We start from the raw sequence: 22,693 nt of genomic DNA, 5'->3' as shown, positions 1-22,693 counted from the left end.
ATGCCCAATTTTCTCAATCTGCTTCAACCACACACTCCACTTACACAGCCAGTGTCTACAGTTGCTTTTATTAGGGCAGGTGCGGATGGGGTGGAGAGGAGGAGACTTTAAAGTAAATAAAAGTTCAAAAATTAGTGAAGACCTGAACTGATGTCTCTTTGAATTCTATATTCTGTGATTAATTCCTAGTTCTCAGCTATCTTCCAGGAAAATAAGATCATTATTTTACTGAGAGATAACTATAAAGAAGATTAATGTATGTAGTTTTAAAAGCTTCCTTTTCAACATTGGGACTTTTAGAATGAATTAAATAAATAACTGTTTCAGTTTTCCACTTTACAAGTGTCAGTACAGCCTATTTGTGCCTGGGGGTGGATTTTACCTTTCTCTGAAAATTTTAATATTTAAAATGCCCTTTTATTTCAAAAATAAAAAGTACCTGGAAGAAAGTGAATCTCACAAACCCACAAAGTTACACATTTTAAATCTGTACTTCTATAAAGACAAACATTGGAAAAATTAGTTATTACATACTAAATTTTAGGTGAACACAGTGTACCACAAAAATAATTATATAACTTCTCCAAAAGTAAAAGCAATTTGTTATATATCAGAATACTAATATACAGAAGTCTGTAGACACCCAAGTCTTTAAAATAGCTCATCTCAGGGGCACCTGGGTGGCTCAGTCAGTTAAGTGTCTGACTTTGGCTCAGGTCATGATCTTGTGGCTCATGGGATAGAGCCCGACATCAGCTCTGTGCTGACAGCTCAGAGCCTGGGACCTGCTTTGGATTCTGTTTCCCTCTCTCTTTGCCCCAACCCCACTCACACTCTATCTCTCTCTCAAAAATAAACAAACATTAAAAAGAAAACTTTAAATAGCTCATCTCAAAAGTTGAGTATCATTTCATGATTCATATCTGTACTAATTATAGTGACCACATTAGTCAATCTACAGGATCTTTTTTTAAAAAGCATAGTTTAAATTATTAATTTTACTTAGCCTAAAAAGACAACACAAATTTCACTGTATCATCATTCTTACTTTCTTAGTCACACTAGTGGAATCCTTATCCATAAATCAACTAGAGATTCTATTTTCAACATGGTAGTTCAATGGCTTCCGTGAAATAACATTCACTGGGGGCACCTGAGTGGCTCAGTCAGTTAAGTGTCCAACTCTTGATCTCAGCTCAGGTCACGATTTCACAGTTCGTGAGAGGGAGCCCCACATTGGGCTCTGTGCTGACAATGTGGGGCCTACTTAGGTTTCTCTTTCTCCCTCTTTCTCTCCCTCCCTTTCTGCCCCTCCCCTACTCACATGTACCCTCTCTCTTTCAAAATAAATAAACATTTAAAAAAAGAAATAACATTCATTATTAAGTAATTCTAAAGATCTATCATCTATATTTTGCTGAGGCATGACTCAGAAGATGGCAGACTGTTGTGCAGGAGGGGTCCACTTATGTGGTCAGGAGTATGCCCAATCACTCAGCATGGATATCTCAACATGGCCTGTTTTCTGCTGATAGTTGTTTATGTATTTTGTGAGTGATTCATATGCTAAATGGTACACTGAATCAAGGGAACTGAGGTCTTGTGATAACACATTTGTAAATTTTAAAGCACATCAAGGTCTACTGCGTTGCATGTGTTTTCTACTCAATTATTATTTATAAATTTATACATATAATTCTAAAATATGATTACCGCAATATAGTAACCTGGACAATATCTCAAAGTATTCTCATAGCCTTTGCTTTTATAAAAACTTATTTTCTTATAATAGGTAACATTAATGGCAGAAAATTTAGGAAATGCAGTACAGCAAAAATAAAAAAACAACTTTTTAAATGCAAAATAACAAACTTTTAACAGAAAAGCATTAGTGATGTTATGGACCCATTTTAAATTACAAAGGGCTGACTGAATACAATTTTGTTTTTCCATGTAATTAAATTCAACCCTTTGTTAGGCCCACAGGACTGCTCAAATGATTTAAATAATTAATTAAGAGTAAAGACGTGATGCTTCAAAAAGCATCAAAAAGCACAGAAAAGAATTAACCACTAGGTTAAATTTGAGATTCTCTTAAGTTGTATTACCAAAGCAGATTATTGATTTGAAACTATACCATTAAGATAATAAAGATAATAAAAACTTAAGTGAAAACATCTGATGATCAAGTTTCCTTTAGGAAAATAAGATAATGGAATTAATGTGATAAAGTTATTATTTATTACTACTCACTTATGCTACATAATATTTCTTGATGTTATCCGCTATATTTTATAGGTATTTTAATGTAAATATTTTTTATAATTCGGAGAAACCACAGACTCTTCTTTCTAATGTGAATATATTTACTGATTTATTTTAATAAAACCATAGTTAAGCATCTTTTTACATACCTCTTTTAACTATTTATGGTAAAAAAATTTTCAAAGAGTCCAAAGTTTAACAAAGTAAAGATTAAGCAAACAAATGTAATGCCTGGATGCATCTTTGTAAATTGGTTAAAATAGCATGTAGAAATCTTTGAAGATAGGCTACCTTTTAATTTAAGCTTTTGTTTTAATTACTTATGGAAAGTGACTCTGCTGCCTGTATGTGACAATACATTCAACACTTTTAATGCATCCTGGAAACAGGTATAAATCTGAGAACAGAAATTCTTTTCTTTTTGAGGGACAAAGGACAAGACAAAAGATTAGGCATTCTAAAATCAGTTTTATGTTTTTCAAGATGGAGTATGGCTATTATCTAAATCATACCAGACTGTATGGCTTGTAAAATTTCAAGTTTATTAAAAAGAAAGCTGTCGAGGAATATAAATACATTAATTCTGTTACCTTTTAGCCGGTGACTGAGAATCTGTTCCAAAATAGCTGCAAAATTGTTAAATTCCGGAGAAGAATCATCAATTGTCTCAAAGCAGGACCGATCAATCAGGGTCTTCACTGAAAATCTGTGGAAAAAAAAGAGAGTTGATTCATGCACCCAACTAGGAAAAATGGAAAGAAAGCATTTTGAGGAACTATTACAAAAATACTTTCTAAGTATTACATATATTGAAAACTCTACCTATTTAAATTAACTCTGTAAATAGAAAATTTTATTTATTTATTTTTAATATGTGAAATTTATTGCCAAATTGGTTTCCATACAACACCAAGTGCTCATCCCAAAAGATGCCTTCTTCAATACCCATCATCTACCCTCTACTCCCTCCCATCCCCCATCAACCCTCAGTTTGTTCTCAGTTTTTAAGAGTCTCTTATGCTTTTGCTTTCTCCCATTCTAACTTTTTTTTTTAGAAAATTTTATATAAATATCAGGCTTTCAACTTATATATTTACTATCTACTGATCACAGTAAGACTTACGAATAGCTCACTGTTAACAGTCATTAAAGTAAGAATCTTTAAAATGACCTAAATTAAGTCCAAAAAACTCAAAAGCTACAATACTACTTCTAAGAAATGTGTCCAAATGCTTTTAAGAGTTTTGGAACACAATATTGAATAAAACAGGATGAGAGAATGGATGAAGTGTAGATCTGAAGTTTTTATGACCTTTGTAAATAGGAAACTTACAAATCTGCCAAGTGCGCTAGATTTCTCTTATCAGAATGTCCTTTGTCTCTATTTTTGACTGTCAATAATCAATGTGTTTTCCAAGACTTAGTTCAAATGCCACCTCTTCAAGGAAGAAGTATCCTCCTGCATATTCCCAGCACAAGCTAGCATTTTGTTCATATCTTCCTTAAGGAACAATTACAGTTTATCCTACTTCTGTTATGTGTGGTATCAATCTTACTAAAATATAAACTCCTTGAGGGCAGAAACATCTTCTGCACATTTATATGTTCCTCAGCACAGAGGACAATGCCTTGAACACTGTTGTCAGTACTTGTTCATTTATTTGTAAGCCCTATTTTGAAAGAACAGCAAAAAAAAAAAAAATTTAAATGCCAATATCATGGCAAGACAAGAGAAAATGTTTATGATTATTAACATATAACAACATTCGTGTAACCACCAAAGTCAGGATACAGGACAGTTCTGTCATCTCAAGCAACTCCCTAATGCCATCCCTTTATAGCCATACCCTATAAAGGGTGACAAATGAATGCCTAAGTAAGGACAATCTGTGAGGAAGGAGGCAATTGAGATAATTATGAGAGTTGTTAAATAATTAGAAATGTAAACTATGAGGGAGATAAAGGAATACAAACTATTTCTTAGGCTTTAGGCTCGATGGTTATACTATTCAATCAGGACAGAAAACACAGGAGGTAAGTATAAAGGGAAATATAAAGAGATTTGTTTATATGGATTACATCTAAAAACTCTATACTAAAAACTCTCTTTGCTGCCAGGTGTAATGTATAAGGAAATTATTTACAAAACTAGTGAAACGTTTATATAGTTAACTAAAATTTAAGTTATTTATTTTGAAAGAGAGAACACAGCACAGGAGGAGCTGAGAGAGAAAGAGGGAGAGAGAGAGAGGGAGGGAGAGAGAAAATTCCAAGCAGGCTCCTCACTGTCAGTGCGGAGCCCCATGTGGGGCTCGAACTCACGAGATCATAACCTGAGCCAAAGTAAGATGCCTAACTGACTGAGTCACCCAGAGGCCCCAATAGTACACTATAATTTAAAACAGAAATATTGGGAATTTTTAAATGTCTTCTCTGTAAAAAATTTACCAAGAGTAGTTTGAACAGTGCTTACATTCTTACTGTATAACTTAAAATACGGGCTGAGCATATTTTCTATACCTTGGCAAATTATTCCTTTCTAAGTCTGGATCAGTTTCCAATACATATATTTTTTTGAGAGTGAGAGAGAGGGTGCATGTGAGCAAGGTAGAGAGAGAGAGAGAATCCCACAGGGGGCAGAGGGGAAGGGGGAACAAGAGAGAGAAGCCGGGCTCACCCAAAGCAGGGCTTGTGCTCACCTGATTCAGAACTCAAACTCATGAAATGTGACATCATGACCTGAGCTAAAGTCAGATGCTTAACCAGTTGAGCCACCCAGGTACCCCGAGTTTCCAGCATTTTATCCTTTTCACTTTCAACTGTGAAAATCTCTAAGAAGTCCTATAACGTGAAATGGCCTGACGGTGCCACTTACGCTGGGACCTCCTTTTTGGCACAACCACTCTGTTCACTTAAATCAATACATCCTCCTTCACTAAGTTCCTATGGCTGCATACCTGAATTCCCTTGAATAGCAGCAATGTCAATATTCCTGTGATCTACGATTTCTTCTATAATTCCACTTGTTAAATTCAAATTTCACTTCCAATATTAGCATTTTCCATTTCTTTGCCACTCTTTCAATTATCCATTTTTGTAAAGCATGTGTTTTTATCACCAGAACACAAGGAGGCAACACAACTACAGGTTTTGATTTCTGTGTATGAACTAATAACACATGAATAGTGACCAATGCTAGACCCACTTACAGGAAGTGATGTCTTTGGTCACTAATCATGATGTGCATTTAATGACAGTGATTCGTAGACTAAAGCACGAGCAACAAAATTTTATTTTATGCAATTACAGTTAATATATGGTGGTGGTCAAACTAGAACTATGTTATTGTAGGACTGGTATTAACTAATTTTCAGGTACCTGAAATTAGTACATACTGGAACTGTGCAAAGTGAGGACCACCCCATTTATTTATTAATTACAAATGAAATTAATTATGTTCGAGTAATGTATTTTTATAAAACATGTATCTGCCAAAACAAAAAATTAGCATTGGTGGTATAGTGGTGAGCACAGCTGCCTTCCAAAACAAAAAATTACCAAGAATAGCATTGTTGTACATCTCTGCAAATATCTTCTTTTCAAGTTTATTTATTTTGGGATACAGAGAGAACACAAGCAGGTAAGGGGCAGAGAGAAGGAAAGACAGAATCCCAAGCGGGCTCTGTGCTGATGTCAGAGAGGGGGCACAGAGGGGCTTGAACCCACAAACCATGAGATCATGACCTGAGGTGAGATCAAGAGTTGTATGCTTAACTAAGCCACCCAGATGCTCCTCTTTGCAAACATCTTTAATGTTGTGTTGAAGAGAATATAGCTAAATCCTCATATCCATTTCTGTATTCAATCTATTCTAATATTATACACCATGTGGCTCTGGAAAACTCCACTGTACACTTGTTAAAGAATGGGAACAAAAAAGGCAAATTAGGTCTTAAAATTAAGAGAGTATTTTTTTTAATTTTTTAAAAATTTAAATCCAAATTAGTTAACATATAATGTAATAATGGTTGCATGAATAGAATTTAGTGATTCATCATAAGTGCCCTCCTTAACACCTATTGCCCGTTGAGCCCATCCCCCAATGCAACAAGAAAGTAATTTTGACCTTTTGGACCTCTGATAGAGTGAGGATCCAAGCATACACTTTGAGAATCATTCTTTGTATGTAATTCTTTGTATGTGATGAAATAACTAAGGCATTCTTTGTATGTAATGAAATAACTTTTCTCTTATGTAACCATGATGGCAGTAATTATACATACATACACACACACACACACACACACATATATATATATATATCTCCTTGAGAGAACTGAGGAAACAATTATTCAAATAATTTTTTGGTTAGGGCAAGTAACCTTGACTGAGAAAAGCTAAGGAGGATTAATGTTCAGTATATAGTACTATCTGTAACTACAACAAAAGATCAAAAGTGGAAACCATTATGTAAAGAAAAAATATGAACAGCTAACAAGTAACAGTAATGAAGTAGGTCTCTTATACCTAAAAGATAGTCAAGTCAGATAAACATCAGATGAAATGCATGAGTAGATAAATAGAAACAAAAAGAAGATAAACAGATAAACCAGACTAAAGAGGAACCTGAAAACTTGTTTTTGTTTCCTATGTCCATCTCATAGACAATAAATGAAAAAAAAGCTGCCAATCCTCAGCAAACTTTTAATAATAAATAAGTACAATGTTCTTATTCAGTAAGAAAATGAAAAAGAAATGTTCCTAAAATGAATAAATAAAACTCACAGTTTGGATTTTGACCTAAATAAAAGGAAACTTTGGAACATCTGAACGTTTCCCTCTAATCTTTGTTAGGTAGACTAGAATAGGAAGTCTGATTCTACAATCACATTCAAGGCAAAAGTAACCTACTGCTTTAAAAAATTATGGCATTTAACTAACTTGGATGTAAATTAAACAATAAATAAATTTTTAAAAAATTTTAAAAATTAAAAAAAATTTTAAATATGGCATTTAAGATAGTAATGCATGTTAGTGAAATGAACAAAAACTTTAAATTTAAAAATAACAAAGTACTTATTTCATCGAAAAGAGCTACGTTTGAACATTCAATTTCTACCTGTAACAATCTGGTAAGATTTTAGTCACTATTGTCCTCCAGGAACAATACAAAATTCCCTAGCAAATGATCTACTTTGTAAAATCTAACGGGAAGAAAGGCCATGGATATGAATACCTATATTTTGTAGCACCAAGAGCTATATACATATCAATCAGTAGTTAACAAAATACATGAGTCTTTTTATCATGTTATCAGTTTATATTCCTATAGAAGACACTATTTGCATGACAAAAACATAAGATGGTGAATCTCAGAGCATTAAATTACTTTTAACCCAACACCTGAATAAAAACTAAAATAAAAGTTCACATATCTTAAAGGATACCATTAGACACATTTTCTGTTATTGCCAAGCATGAAGATATTTAAGGGTAAGAAAGCATTTTAAATATTCAATTACATCAAAGTTAATAATGAAAAAGGAAGAAAAGAAAGTTTTCTGGCTTTGCTTCATCATTTATATCTTAACTCTCCTCCTGATAACACAAATCAAAATTTCAAAAGGTAACTTAATTCCTTACAGTTCATGTTTTACTTCTAGTTAGCCAAGTCATCCCACTTAACACCGCTCTAGAATCATGTAGCTAGCTAGCTCCATTATGCCAAAATAATGAAAATCTTTTCCTCCATAACACATTAACTAGCTAAGATGTGCTATAAAAACCAAACCTGTAAAAAGAATTTCAATTCACCAAAAAAAATATCACACAGATGCTGAGCTATTTCCTGATAATGATGACATTAATATTAGTCATCTATTTCCTGAAGAGGACTGATTTTAAAATAATGAAATGACAATTTGATGAATGCCTAAAAATACCAATTCAAGTCTAAGTAACAGCTTTTACATAAGAATTAAAAATTCAAAAATTTACAAAGGAGAGTCTTATAATTAAGCACAGTTTTTTAAAATGTCTCTGTCTGAAAAGATTCTCTTTTCCACTTCCAAAACCCAAAGAAAATTTTTGTTAGATCATAAATAAGAAAGAATGATTGTGAACAAGCCCTTCAAACCTAAAAAAAAGCATAAACTACCTTTTTCCCTGCGGCAACATACCAAGACAAACGAGACAGTTACCAAAACTATGTTTAAAAACTATTATACTATATTAAATTAATTCCTGCTACTAGTCAAAGATTTGTAACATAATTATAACCATAAATAGAAATTATAAAAGTTAAAAGTTTTTATAATGAAAAAATTATTTTCCTATTTCCTTTTACCGGGAGTCTACAGACCAGTATCCATGGGCCAAATCCAAGCAGTTGCCTATTTCTATAAAGTTTTATTGGAACACAGGGGAGAAAAGTCCCAACCATTTTCTCTGGAATGTGTAACCTAAAAGTCTCTATTATAGTGATTATTATTTCTAAAAATTTTGCCAAATCTAAAAATTAAAAGGAGAGAACAGAGAAAAGTGTATTTTAAAATATTTTCCTCACCTGTAGTGATAATATTTCTTTTAAGAAAACTGTTAATCTAGGTACTTTAAGGAAGATAATCTATATAATTGTCTTACACTACTATATAAGCAGATAGATGACAACAGATTGCCCAACATGAAAAATATTAGATGCACTATCTTTTTAAAAAAAGGGATAAGACAAAAAATTTCCAATAAAAATACACATCTAAAATTAGAAGCTATCAAACAAGAAAACTTCCATCTTAACATAATTTCATTAAATTTCTTATATGAAAGAACTCCAAATTAAAATCATGTTAATAAAGAATACTTGATTTTTTTTTTAAGCTTGTTTATTTTGAAAGACAGAGATAACACGAGTGGGGGTAGGGCAGAGAGAAGGAGAGACAGAATTCCAAGCAGGCTTCACACTGACAGTGCAGAGTCCTCATGGGGCTTGGGGTTCTACAGGGAGCTTGATCCCATGAACTATGAGATCATGACCTGGGCTGAAATCAAGAGTCTGATGCTTAACTGACTGAGCCACCCAGGAGGCCCAAGAATATTTTATACACTTAGATCACATATCCTTTTGGAATCTAACTGTTTTTTATCAAATGACAAACAGAAATATTCAAGTAACATATTTTAACATAGGTAAACTAGTAAACTAGATATTCAAGGTAGCAGTACAGCAAGAGGAAGAACAAGAACTTTAATATCAGAACGCCCTGGATTCACACCTGGCTCTGCTATTATCCATTCCTTGTCAAGACACTTAACTTCTCTGAACCTCAGTTTTCTCAGTAATCAATTACCAAATAATTGTGAAGATTAAAAGAGGTAGCATTTGGGGAGCCTAGGTGGCTCTGTCCATTAAGCGTCCAACTCTTAGCTTTGGCTCAGGTCATGATCCTGCCTTTCGTGAGTTCAAGCCTCACACTGGGCTCTGCGCTGGCAGCACAGAGTCTGCTTGGGACTCTCCATCTCGTCTCCCTCTGACCCTGCCCCACTTGCACTGTCTCTCACAATAAATAAATAAAATATAAAGTATTTAATACAGTTTCAACTTACACAAAAGTTATTAAATGTTAGCACACATCCCCTTTCTTTTTAGAGCAACAACGTTTCACTTAGTAACATCTAAGCATAGAAAAAAGGCAAGAATTTCAAGTGTTTGTATGTGAACTGAATTTTTAAAAAACTTAGCAGACAGTAATCATGGTTTATGAACACCAGAAATGCTAAGAAAATGAAGGTTCCCAGTTTCTGATTCTATGGCTCAAATATAAACACATATACCCATACATAATTTAGATTCAGTTCAGACACATCACAGACACTGAAGGAAGCACAACATAAGAGGAAATGCATAGGTTTTGATATATTTGGGTTTTAATTCTACCAATGTTAGGCTTAACCAAACATAAATCTGAGTGAAACAGACATTGCTTCAATTAAAGAATTTCCATGACTAGTCATAAATGCTCAATCTAATATTTTTCCTCCAAAAAGCATATTCTGCATGCATTAATGTATTTTCTTCATATGTTAAGCATAGATGTTTTGTGTTTTTTTAATTTATCAAAATTTTAACTGATATTTTTAATATTAATTTTGAGACTACATCTGGAATACAACAGATGTGTTTTTTAACTATAAATAGTAAGAGAAATTTAAAATTTCAAAATCAATTTTCAATTAATTTGAAAATTAAATTTGAATATATGGGAGATATTGTTATCCTCTTCTAAGGACAATCACCATCACTGTAGAAAATGGACAATGTCATTTTATTCAATGGAAAAAAATGTGATTCCATTACCTGAGAAACTCACATTCTAGTAAAAGACAAAAGATAATTAGGTTACAGCACAGTTGGTGCTATATTTATTTATATAACCTATTCCAGAAAGACTTAAGATTACTTATGGGGGCATATAAAATACCATCAGTTGGCTGCATAAATTAAAACTAGGAAGAAGATAAAAAACATGAGATTAGATTTCCACTTCTAAGGAGGACAGAATAAATGGTGGTAGACCAGTGCTCCCACAGAATACACCTAGCAAAACTGGAGGGGAGGGGGAAGAATTACAGAAATCTTATGTTTGAAGCCTGCAGAGAGTGGCTCCAACAATAAGAATTAGAGAGGCTAAGACTCCAGAAAGAGAAAGGCTCAAAAATCAATTGACTGCTATAGCTGCTTTTACCCAGAAACGTCTGCCAATTCTGAGTGTGGAGGGTCTGACTCCCAAAGAAGGCGGCTAGTGGGGAACAGAAAAACCAGGAAAGCTTTTGGAAGAGACTTGGGAAGGCCTCTAACACGTTGTCATCAGGAGACTAAAATCCTAATCAAAAAGTCTCTGAAAAACAGAATAAAGCATTTGGTAGTTCCAGAAAACAAAATAATACTTTAGGACTACCAGAGAAAGGGTGCTGAAAAATACATCAAACCTAGGTTGAAAACCCTGGATGGTCAGAGGCAAATGAAAGGCTGAGCAAGACTTAACAGGGTTGGAATACAGCCTGGATTCAGCATAATTCCTGACTGGATAGTGATCAGCTACCATTCTATCTTCCAAAGGAAGATAACATCAGTAAGGAAAGTGAGCATTATCCTATACTACGAGCCCTGGGCATTAGAATGTCCCTGGCCATGTTTTGTTCAAATGGATGAGTGGACTCCACCTGTTTACTCCGTGATCTTTTTCTACTCTGTTCTAATTAATACATTTGACACGATGGTTGGCAATAGGGTAGGTATAATGGCATTTAATGAACAATAAAAGTGCTAAAGAAAAATTTAATACATACTCTCTGGCATTCAATAAAAAAAAAAACAAAAACCTAAATATGCCAAAAAATAAGACTGCATGACAAAGAGAGGAAGAGAGAAAACACAAAAAAAGAGACGCAAGACAATCCAAATATTCCAAATCAGTGATGAGAATTTTAAAATTACCATGATTAATATGACCTAGAGAATACAGGAAAAGATGGATATAGATAAAAAGATAGGCATTTCTATCAGAAGACTAGAGTTTATTAAAAAGGAATCAAATTAAAATTCTAGGACTATATGAAATTAAAAACTCATTTAATGAGTTAAACAGTAGATGAGAAACATCAGAAGACAAGATTAATGAAAAGAGAAGTCAATAGAAAATAAACAAACTGAAGCACAGAGAAAATGAAGAGAAAATACAGAAAAGGATATAAGGCAAGTGGAGCCGGGTAAAATTGATCATATATGTAATTGAAGGTTAAAAAGATATTAGCCAAGGGGCGCCCGGTGGCTCAGTTGGTTAAGTGTTCGACTTCAGCTCAGGTCATGATCTCGCGGTTCATGGGTTCCAGCCCTGCATCAGGAGCTGACAGCTCAGAGCCTGAAGCCTGCTTCAGATTCTATGTCTCCTTCTCTCTCTGCCCCTCCCCCACTCATGCAAGCGCATGCACGTGCACGCGCTCTCTCACCCTCAAAAATAAACATTTTAAAAAATTTACAAAAAAAAAAATTAGCCAAATCTTTCCAAACTTGATGGAAGATCAATGGCATGGGTAAATATGTTGGTAAATGCAAACGTGTATTGCCTGAATATCAAGTGTAAAATACAGTAATAAAAGAATCTTATAGAATGTAAAATATATGTAGACATAAAATGTCTCAGGATGAGAATGAATAAATGGTTCTAACACTACTTGAGAAGCAGTGAGAGTTAGATTTATATTTCACTGTAACAAATCAAGAGTAACTGCTAAAAGGATAGCAATCATATATATAGAAAATGAAAAAGAATATATGACTAACAAGTCCCTAGAAAAACTGGAATAGTGGAATAAATAAAAAATACTTTACTGACATATAAGAAGAAAAAAAAGTAAACACAAAGAGTTAAATGGTAGCTATAAACCCAAATATAACAACATTAAATGTAAATAGACTAAATACTCCAAATAAAAGGTTGGATAAGAGGCAAAATTCAATTCTATCCTGCCTATGAGACACGTTATATTTAAGGACAAAAAGATTAAGGGGCGCCTGTGTGGCTCAGTCAGTTAAACGTTGACTTCAGCTCAGGTCATGATCTCCTGGTTCATGAGTTCGAGCCCTACTTCAGGTTCTGTGCTGACAGCTCAGAGCCTGGAACCTGCTTTAGATTCTGTGTTTCCCTGTCTCTCTGCCTTTCTCCTGCTCATGCTCACTCTCTCGAAAATAAATAAACATTTAAATAAAAATGTTTAAGGACAAAAAGATTAAAAGTTAAGGGTGGAAAAACATACATCATACATACAAACATTGGCTGAAAGAAAGTTTTATCTAATAGCAGACAAAATAGACTTTCAGGCAGTAACAGTATTAAAGACATTTCATGATGACAAATAATCCAACCCCTAGGAAGAGATCACAACTCTTAATCTGCACATACCAACAAAATACTGACAGCTAAAATGACACACTAAAAGAAGAAATAGACAAATGTACACTCAGAGACAGACTTTAACATACCTCTCAAAATCAGATAGACTAAGCATACAAAAACCAGTAAGGTTACAGAAAATAGGAATAACAAAATTAACATACTTAGATCTAACTAGCATAGACAGAACATGCAATCAATGACAGAATATATATGTTTTTCAAATATACATGAAGTATTTATCAAAACTAACCATATGCTGTATCATAAAGCAAGCATAAACAAAATGTCAAAAGTTTAATTTTTTTTTCAACGTTTATTTATTTTTGGGACAGAGAGAGACAGAGCATGAACGGGGGAGGGGCAGAGAGAGAGGGAGACACAGAATCGGAAACAGGCTCCAGGCTCTGAGCCATCAGCCCAGAGCCTGACGCAGGGCTCGAACTCACGGACCGCGAGATCGTGACCTGGCTGAAGTCGGACGCTTAACCGACTGCGCCATCCAGGCGCCCCCAAAATGTCCAAAGTTTAAAAGCTTTCAGAATATGTTCTCCGTAGAGTAGAATTAAGTTGGAAATCAGTATCTAAAAATAACTAGAAAACCCTAAACTGTTGGAAAGATAAAAATTGTTTTAAATAATCCCTGAGTTGAAGAGGAAATCCCAACATAAATTAGAAAACATTTTAAACAAATTAATAATAAAGATACAACATTTCAAATCTTGTGAACAATCCCAAAGTAATGTCCAAGAAGGGCATCTGTATTTAAAAGGTATTTACTATAAAAGAAAGGCTGAAGGAAAGAACATCCAATGGAAAAAAGACAGCCTCTTTAACAAATGGTGCTGGGAGAACTGGACAGCAACATGCAGAAGGTTGAAACTAGACCACTTTCTCACACCATTTACAAAAATAAACTCAAAATGGATAAAGGACCTAAATGTGAGACAGGAAACCATCAGAACCTTAGAGGAGAAAGCAGGAAAAGACCTCTCTGACCTCAGCCGTAGCAATCTCTTACTCGACACATCCCCAAAGGCAAGGGAATTAAAAGCAAAAGTGAATTACTGGGACCTTATGAAGATAAAAAGCTTCTGCACAGCAAAGGAAACAACCAACAAAACTAAAAGACAACCAACGGAATGGGAAAAGATATTTGCAAATGACATATCGGACAAAGGGCTAGTATCTAAAATCTATAAAGAGCTCACCAAACTCCACACCCGAAAAACAAATAACCCAGTGAAGAAATGGGCAGAAAACATGAATAGACACTTCTCTAAAGAAGACATCCAGATGGCCAACAGGCACATGAAAAGATGTTCAGCGTCGCTCCTTATCAGGGAAATACAAATCAAAACCACACTCAGGTATCACCTCACGCCAGTCAGAGTGGCCAAAATGAACAAATCAGGAGACTATAGATGCTGGAGAGGATGTGGAGAAACGGGAACCCTCTTGCACTGTTGGTGGGAATGCAAATTGGTGCAGCCGCTCTGGAAAACAGTGTGGAGGTTCCTCAGAAAATTAAAAATAGACCTACCCTATGACCCAGCAATAGCACTGCTAGGAATCTACCCAAGGGATACAGGAGTACTGATGCATAGGGGCACTTGTACCCCAATGTTCATAGCAGCACTCTCAACAATAGCCAAATTATGGAAAGAGCCTAAATGTCCATCAACTGATGAATGGATAAAGAAATTGTGGTTTATATACACAATGGAATACTACGTGGCAATGAGAAAAAATGAAATATGGCCTTTTGTAGCAACGTGGATGGAACTGGAGAGTGTGATGCTAAGTGAAATAAGCCATACAGAGAAAGACAGATACCATATGGTTTCACTCTTATGTGGATCCTGAGAAACTCAACAGGAACCCATGGGGGAGGGGAAGGGAGAAAAAAAAAAAGATGTTAGAGTGGGAGAGAGCCAAAGCATAAGAGACTGTTAAAAACTGAGAACAAACTGAGGGTTGATGGGGGGTGGGAGGGAGGGGCGGGTGGGTGATGGGTATTGAGGAGGGCACCTTTTGGGATGAGCACTGGGTGTTGTATGGAAACCAATTTGTCAATAAACTTCATAAAAAAAAAAAATAAAAAAAAATAAATAAAAGAAAGGCTGAAAAACAGTAATCTAAAACCCCATCACAAGAAATTAGAAAAAGAACAAGAACTTAAATAAAGGGTAAGGAAAGAAATACTACAGACTTTTTTTAAAGAATAAAAAAATATTTTAAGAGGATATTTTAAAGGTCTTAGGAATAAATTTGATAACACACATGAAGAACTCACTGAAGGCTGATTCAAGAAGTAAAAGGAAATCTGAATTCTACAGTGTCTATTAAATAAATTAAATCTGTTACTAAAAGACTTCCCACAAAAACAATTAGCAGTTCAAATTTCTTCCCTGGTGAATTCTTCCAAAAGTTTAAGAAAGAAATAATCTAATCTTACACAAATTCTTCTGCAGAGGAATATTTCCCAACTTGCTTTATAAGGTCAGATAATCTAAATGACAAAACTAAACAAGGACACTATAAGAACAATTACAGATAAATCTCTTTCATGAACATATACGCAAAAATCCCAAAAGAATATTAACTCATTAATATATATATTATTAATATATATGTTATATGTAAAATATATTATATTAAATATATGTAAAAGCATATATTATATATATCATATATATAATATATATTAAAAAGTTAACAATATAGCACATGTTTTTATTCCAGAGTAGTTTAACCTCCAAAAGTCAATCAATGTAATTTACCACATAAACCAAAAAAAAGAGAGAGAAATTATGTTTATTTTGGTAGACAGAAAAAACATCTGATTGCAAATATCTGCTTCATGGTAAAATTGTTAATATTTTCTACAATAATGTGGTCCTAGGGAGTGCAGCAAAACAAGAAAACAAAGGTGTAAAAGTTGGAAAAGGAAGAAATAAAACAAGCAGATGACATGACTATATTCAAAATTAAAAAAAAAAACTGCAGAAAATCTGTTAGAATAAGTAAACCTGGTTAAGATTACTAGATCACAAAACAAGTATTTTACAAGGTTGATTTTATGTCTATGCATCAGCGAGAAAAAAAGAGATTGAAAAAAATTTTAATGATTTGTTACAATATAAAAAATATAAACAAAATAGGTTTAAAAAGAGATATTCAAAACTACCAACATGTTTGAGAAAAATTTAAGAATATTTAAATATATGAAGGGTAACGTTCTTTTTCTTGACCTGGGTATTAGTTACACTGTAGTGTTCTCTTTGCAAAAAATTCACTGAGCTATGTGTACTTTCTGTATACAGATTATAAATCAGTAATTATTTTTTTAATGTTTATTTATTTTGAGAGAGACAGCATACACATGTGCAAGTAGGGGAGGGCGGAAAAGAGAAAGAGAGAGGGGGAGAGAGAGAGAAAAGAATCCCAAGCAGGCTCCATACTGTCAGGCACAGCCTCCATCCCACAAACCATGAGATCATGAGACCAGAAATCAAGAGTCGGAATCTTGGGGCACCTGGGTGGTTCAGTCAGTTAACTGTCCCACTCTAGATTTCAGCTCAGGTCATCATCTCACCGTTTGTGAGTTACAGCCCCACATGGGGCTCTGCACTGATGGTGCAAGCTGTCCCTTGCTTGTCCCTCCCTCTCTCTGTCCCTCCCCTGCTTGGTCTCTCTCTCTCAAAATAAATAAAAATAAACTTAAAAAAAAAAAAAGGAGTCAGAATCAACCCACTGAGCCACCCAGGTGCCCCAGTAATAATTTATATGAAAAATGTGGAAACAAAGAACAGCTAAGAATAAGGCTAAATGCAATATTCCCATGTTCTACCTATCATTTAAAGCTTGGCTACAGATTTAATACTAAAATTTCTAAAGCTGTGTAAGAAAAGAGAAGTTGTCAGTTACACATTTGTGTCCAGTAGATATAAATACACCAACTGCCTAGAGATAGAATTCTTGGCACTAAAATAAGACCAATATTTCTCACAGAAATCTTTACAAAAAGAAGACACTTCTTGACATAATGATGTTCTTGACAACAATGTCAAGAAGACCTGTGAATGCTTCTTCTGATGACCCACAGTATAGGCTAGCGGAATCTTACCAATACACAATTTTGTAAAAGCAACTGGTGAAAGGAGTGTGTGAACATACCCAACTGCTTTCTGATGATTTGGACCGACTCAGAGACAGATCTTTTAAACCTGTAAGACTGAATACAACAGTGGATAAGCTTCACATATTCTCCCCTGAGTATCTTATCTTTCAACTGAGCTTCTCAAATTTATCTATCAGCAGTGAAGTTACGATAAGCAGTGGAGGTAAATGTGTGGAGGACAGCTATTCTCTGTAAGTTGAGTATGAACACATTTTAGCTAGGGAAAGAGATAATAACCTTCTATGAATGCTGAGAAGCTTATCTAGGACCAATAGCTGAAAAGATTATCATGCTACCTCGATTGTGAATACCTACTATCAGGGCTCTAACAATCCTTAGAAATGATACTGAACCTGCTCCAAGAGAATACAACTAAAAATGTTGATCAAAGACCAGACCCCAAGTTCTGCCACACATAGCATGACTAAAAGAGCTTTCACCAAAAATATAATCACTATAGCCAAGGGATGAACAGTCTCATGAGGGATACTCAAGTCAATAGTAACAAGTAGAGTAAGTCACTGGATTTAAAGTTAAAGGATTATATTGCCAATAATACTCAGTAACATTTTACATATCTGCATTTTACCCACCAAGTTCAAGCATAGGAATAGACCTTCTTTCTGATTATTCATCAAGTAGAATGTGAAGTTCAGAGTGCTAAAGATCACTCACTTAACTAAGGCCTCTGGGAGCCTTTTTTTTTTTTTAACATATGATAAATTTACTTATCTGCTTTCCTAGATCACAACCAATTATAAGAAGCATGTGAGGATGGAAGCATAAAGGAAAGAGCTGCCAGAAACAGGCAAAGTTGTAAGAAATAACAACTTGGTAGGAGGCGACAGCAGAATACAAAACCAGACAAAAAACTTGAGGACAATCTTCAGGGGCCATGTAGCAAAAAGCTCTATGTATTTCAAGAGTCCCCAGGGCAGCCACTGCAGAGGGCATATTCACAGAAACAGATTCAGAGTGAAGTCTTTAATAAGGATTTTATTATTCTTTAGAGAGTCTTTTTAAAGAAGGTAGGGAAATGTGTCATCCATTTTTAAAAGCAGTTCACCCAAAATATTTTAAATATTGTTATTTATTATGGCTTAAATTTGAACACTTAAAAGCTTCAGTTATTCAGAAGACTGTACTCCACAATTAATGCTGAGTAGGGCACTCTAGCTAATGGGAGAATTTTAAGCTTAACTCAAACATTAATAACATGGAAAATATGAGCACCTCATTCCCTGACTACACTGGAAAAATAAGGCCCTACTGTTACTTGAAATAACTTTCAAATTATGAAGTAATATATTCACCTACAGACATCCAAGAATAACTATGTACATCTTATTAGAAGTACTTTAAATTTGATAACCATCATTTGTCTCCACTCATCACACTTTCTCCTTAAATCACTCGTTAATCCTTTCTCCTCACAAGACAGGAAAATTATGACTGTGTGAGGAGTTTCTCGTAAAAAATTGATGTAAAAGCTGAATATTATTTTAAAAGCTGTTTATGCATATATATTTAAACTGTATACTGTAACAGCTTTCTCATAAAACAATATTAACCCACAGAAAGAGACTAGATTTAAATTCTCCTTGTCAACAGAAGTAAAATTAAAGGAATATGTAAGCTTTTCAGTAAAACATGAAGCTTAAAAATGACAGAAAAAATGACTAATGTACCTGATTTCCTATGGATGAAAAATGCAGGCTAAAAAAAAGCCTATAAGACCTTAAAAATTAATTTTTCAAAGTTCTAAATGGTAGAGAATATGCAGGGAAAATACTAGTTGGTACACAGAGCCAACATCAGTCTACGAATATTTTGGAGTTGAGTGTGGAATATTTAGAAGCCTCAAATGACCTACTTTCTCTCCACCACAATCTGTAAAAAGCATGATAAAATAGTACTTACTTACTAAGTACCATACAAGTATTTTTAAGGCTGCAATACAATGTTCAATGGAACAAAAACAAGCGATGAAATAATTACATACACAATCACAATGTACTGCAATTTAATTCAGGTCTTGACTATCTTAACCTAACCAAATAACCCACTTCAAAAGTTCAACACCATAACAATATTGTTGTTGTATAAGGCTTTAAACCTAAAGAATTAGGAAGATACATAATAAGGTTTCAAAACTAAGCTGCAAATATGCATAACGTTTAAGGATTAAGGAAAAAGCATTACTATATAAGTATTATAGATACAGTAGAATGATATGTGGTGGTAATGGGGGGGGGAACCTTTGCTTTGGTTTGCTTTGTTAAACTGTTCACAAGTTTTCTAGAACATCAGTAGAGAAACAAAATGGAAGGCACAGTTCAAAATATTTTTCTTTAAAGAGAAAAATGCACATGCCTCATCTAGCTACCATAAAACCTATGTCTACCATTACCCTGCTCATATTTGGAGAAATTCAAAAGAAAAAAAATGAACACATTTGGCATCAAGACTATTATTAGTTTTAGGGCTGTTACTGAAGCTTACTAATGATCTAGTACAAGATTATTTTACATATGTGAAAACTAGAAAATGAGATGTTTGCATGGCTTGTTAAAGGACATACAACTAGTCAATGACAAGGTAAACTTAGAACTCAAACTCTGATCCAACTTCTTCCCAACTTAACTACCAAATCACCTCTAACTTCATAAATAAAAATTAAAAAATGAATTAAGAGACATGGGTGAGATTGTACAATATGGTAACTCTGAAAGGCAAAGAAACGCAAATGCATAAATATTGATTTGTTCATTTTGCTGAATTAGGGGCAGAGCTACTTAAAACATACAAATGGCCTATAGTGACTTTTTTCCCCAAAAAGTAAAAGCCTTTTAGACAAAGCCTATCAAACAGATCCCATTACTATTGAGATGGATGTAATTTATATAAACTATCACCTCTTCGGACATAAAGAACAACCTTAGTAGTAAATCCACATAAATACATGTTGAAAAACTGAAATGTATTTTAGCTACAATACTAAACTTACAAGTAAATTATAACTAAGGTCAGCACTGATACTCATTCACAATCGAAAATAATTATGCAAATAAAATTAATGAAAATATAGCTAGCCCAAACAGCTGTCCACACAAATCAGTGTGATATAACTGAAATTTCTTATCCATAACTTAAAATGTTATTTAAATAAGGTTGAGATACAAGCCCTTTTTCAGGTCTCGGCCTCTGATGAGGGAGATGAACATTAAATAACCTAAAATCGGCCATGACAAAAATGGAGAAGCAAAAGAAATAGTACCCACCACTGAATTTATTCATTCAATAAATACTTCCTGAGCATCAGATGCTATAGTAGGAAGGTTTTAAAAAAGTAAAAAAAATAATTGAGCAAAAAGCTCTCCTGTGAAATTTAACTCTGATGGAGCTTTTATAAAATACGCTACCCCAAGAAGCGCTGTATATGTTGGATCCTGCTTGAGATGATTATCTTTTAGAAAAATAAAATAATCTCTAATGTATATAAAATAAAACTAAGAAATCAGCCTTGCTTATTGTTCTGTTTTTCCCAACTTAAAAAAAAAAAAGATTTATCTGGATTTAAATACATTTAAAACCTGTCTTCCTCAAAAGGTTGCATTCTAGACAGCACAAATGGTAAATTAAACCAATTCCACATTATAATATGGTTTACAGCTCCAAGTGCAGTAACAGCGAGGCAGGTCTTCCTGCTATATAGGCAAACATCTGTAACAGTCCAAATTAAAAACAAGTCGCTCAAAGTTATTGAATATAAGTCCAAGTATAAATATCTGTATCTGTATAATGCATAAGATGCCAGACACATGTTACAGGAAGAAATATACAGACAGAAATTGCAAGGAAGGGAAAGGTGTGATCATTCCCTAATTCTTAGAGGATTACCGATAGTTGCTGCGGAGGTGTTTGGTGAAAAATCAGTTATTTCTGAATACTAGACTTATAGATACTAATTATTCCTTTTTATGTTTCTATATGTTCCAGAGTAAAGGAATACTACATTTACAATTAGAAAACATTGAAGGAGAGGCAGACGTGGAATAAATCATTGACATGAAGCCTCAGTATCTTCCACAGTCCCACTCTTAAAAACAACTGCAGAAACTGCACTAGCACTGCAATTCAAAAGTGGAGAGAGAAAACACACTCACACACACACACACACACACACACACACACACACAGCAGGCTTGTTGTAGTAGACACTCAATACTGGTGGAATGAAATGACTGAATACATATGTAAACAAGCCAAAACAAAACCAAAATGCATTCCGATTTTGAGACAACACAGTAAATAATCACAGTGACGACGATTTTACCAAAAGCTAGTTGACAGCTTAATGTGCAGTAAATGAAAGAGCACTTCCTCCCTGCCCTCCTCTTTTACTCTGACACTAGAAGGCACATTCAAAACAAATCCTCCCCCAGCCCCGCCCCAAGCCTTCTCCTCGCTTGCTTCCAGTGCTGAAACTGACGGAAAGTCCCGGGCCTCAGCGGTGCCCAGACCCCGGCCCCTTTCAGGGCGCTCGCGCCGGCGGACACGCCCGGTGCGGCAGAGACTGGGGCTACAGCCCCGGGTCTGCGGGACCCCCAGGGAGCACGCGCGCTCGCCCGAAGCCCGAAGCCTGGGGCGCCGGCGGCCCCCTCCCCTCGCAGCGCTCTGCGGGCCGCGCCGTACCTGCACACGGTGATCAGGTTCCTCCTCTCCACCGCAGCATTGCGGGCGCTCAGGCTCTTCTTGCCGCCGCCGCCGCCCCCGCAGCGGCTCCCGCTCAGGCCCCCCAGGCTTCGGGAGGCCATGGCGGGCTGACCCCGGCGCCCCTTTTGTCTGGTGCTACCCTTCCTCTCCACCACCCCCCCCCCCCACACCTGCTCCGTAACGCTCTTGCTCGTTTTGCGACCGTGGGAGGACACTGTAGGGTCGTGGGAAGGAGCAGGGACCGACGGAGGATGGGGTAACCGGTACCCGGGCACTGACGGCTCACGCTCCGCACCCAAGCCCAACACACACACACACACACACACTCACTCGCACACACGCGCGCACCTCCCCCGCCCTCGCGCGCGCCGCCGGCCTCGGGCGGCGCGTGCGGGGCGGCGTTGGGCGCTCCCCTGCTTCCTGAGAGACCTCGGCTGCCAGCACGCGCGCGTTCCCGCTGGCCCTCACGCCCTACCGCCCGCCTTCGGCAGCCACTCGCGCCCCAGCTGCGGCGGCCACGGTGAAGCCACGGACCTGGCGCGCGCAGCCCCGCCCGTCCTGCACCTATCAGACCAACGCA

The 22,693-nt window shown here is 35.6% G+C and overlaps 1 protein-coding gene across 2 annotated transcripts in view; it reads right to left on the bottom strand.

The window, feature by feature from the left end:
• Positions 1 to 22,396, bottom strand: part of RUNDC3B (RUN domain containing 3B) — a 151,371-nt gene extending 128,975 nt beyond the window's left edge. The window contains exons 1-2 of one of the 2 annotated variants that reach the window (XM_047095834.1): positions 22,093 to 22,396; positions 2,856 to 2,971 (exon numbers count right to left, since the gene is read on the bottom strand). In XM_047095834.1, coding sequence (XP_046951790.1) covers positions 2,856 to 2,971; positions 22,093 to 22,214 — 238 coding nt within the window. In that variant the 5' untranslated portion in view covers positions 22,215 to 22,396. The remainder of the gene's footprint in view (positions 1 to 2,855; positions 2,972 to 22,092) is intronic. The other variant, XM_047095833.1, reaches the window with a different exon arrangement.
• Between the last annotated feature and the right edge of the window lie 297 nt (positions 22,397 to 22,693).

Source organism: Lynx rufus, unplaced genomic scaffold (genome assembly GCF_022079265.1).
Source record: "Lynx rufus isolate CCGP_SWC_20201006 ecotype Redwood Valley unplaced genomic scaffold, mLynRuf1.p SCAF_4, whole genome shotgun sequence".
NCBI lineage: Eukaryota > Metazoa > Chordata > Mammalia > Carnivora > Felidae > Lynx > Lynx rufus.
The sequence above is the reverse complement of the archived record's forward strand: the minus strand, read 5'-3'. Positions and strand labels throughout refer to the sequence as shown.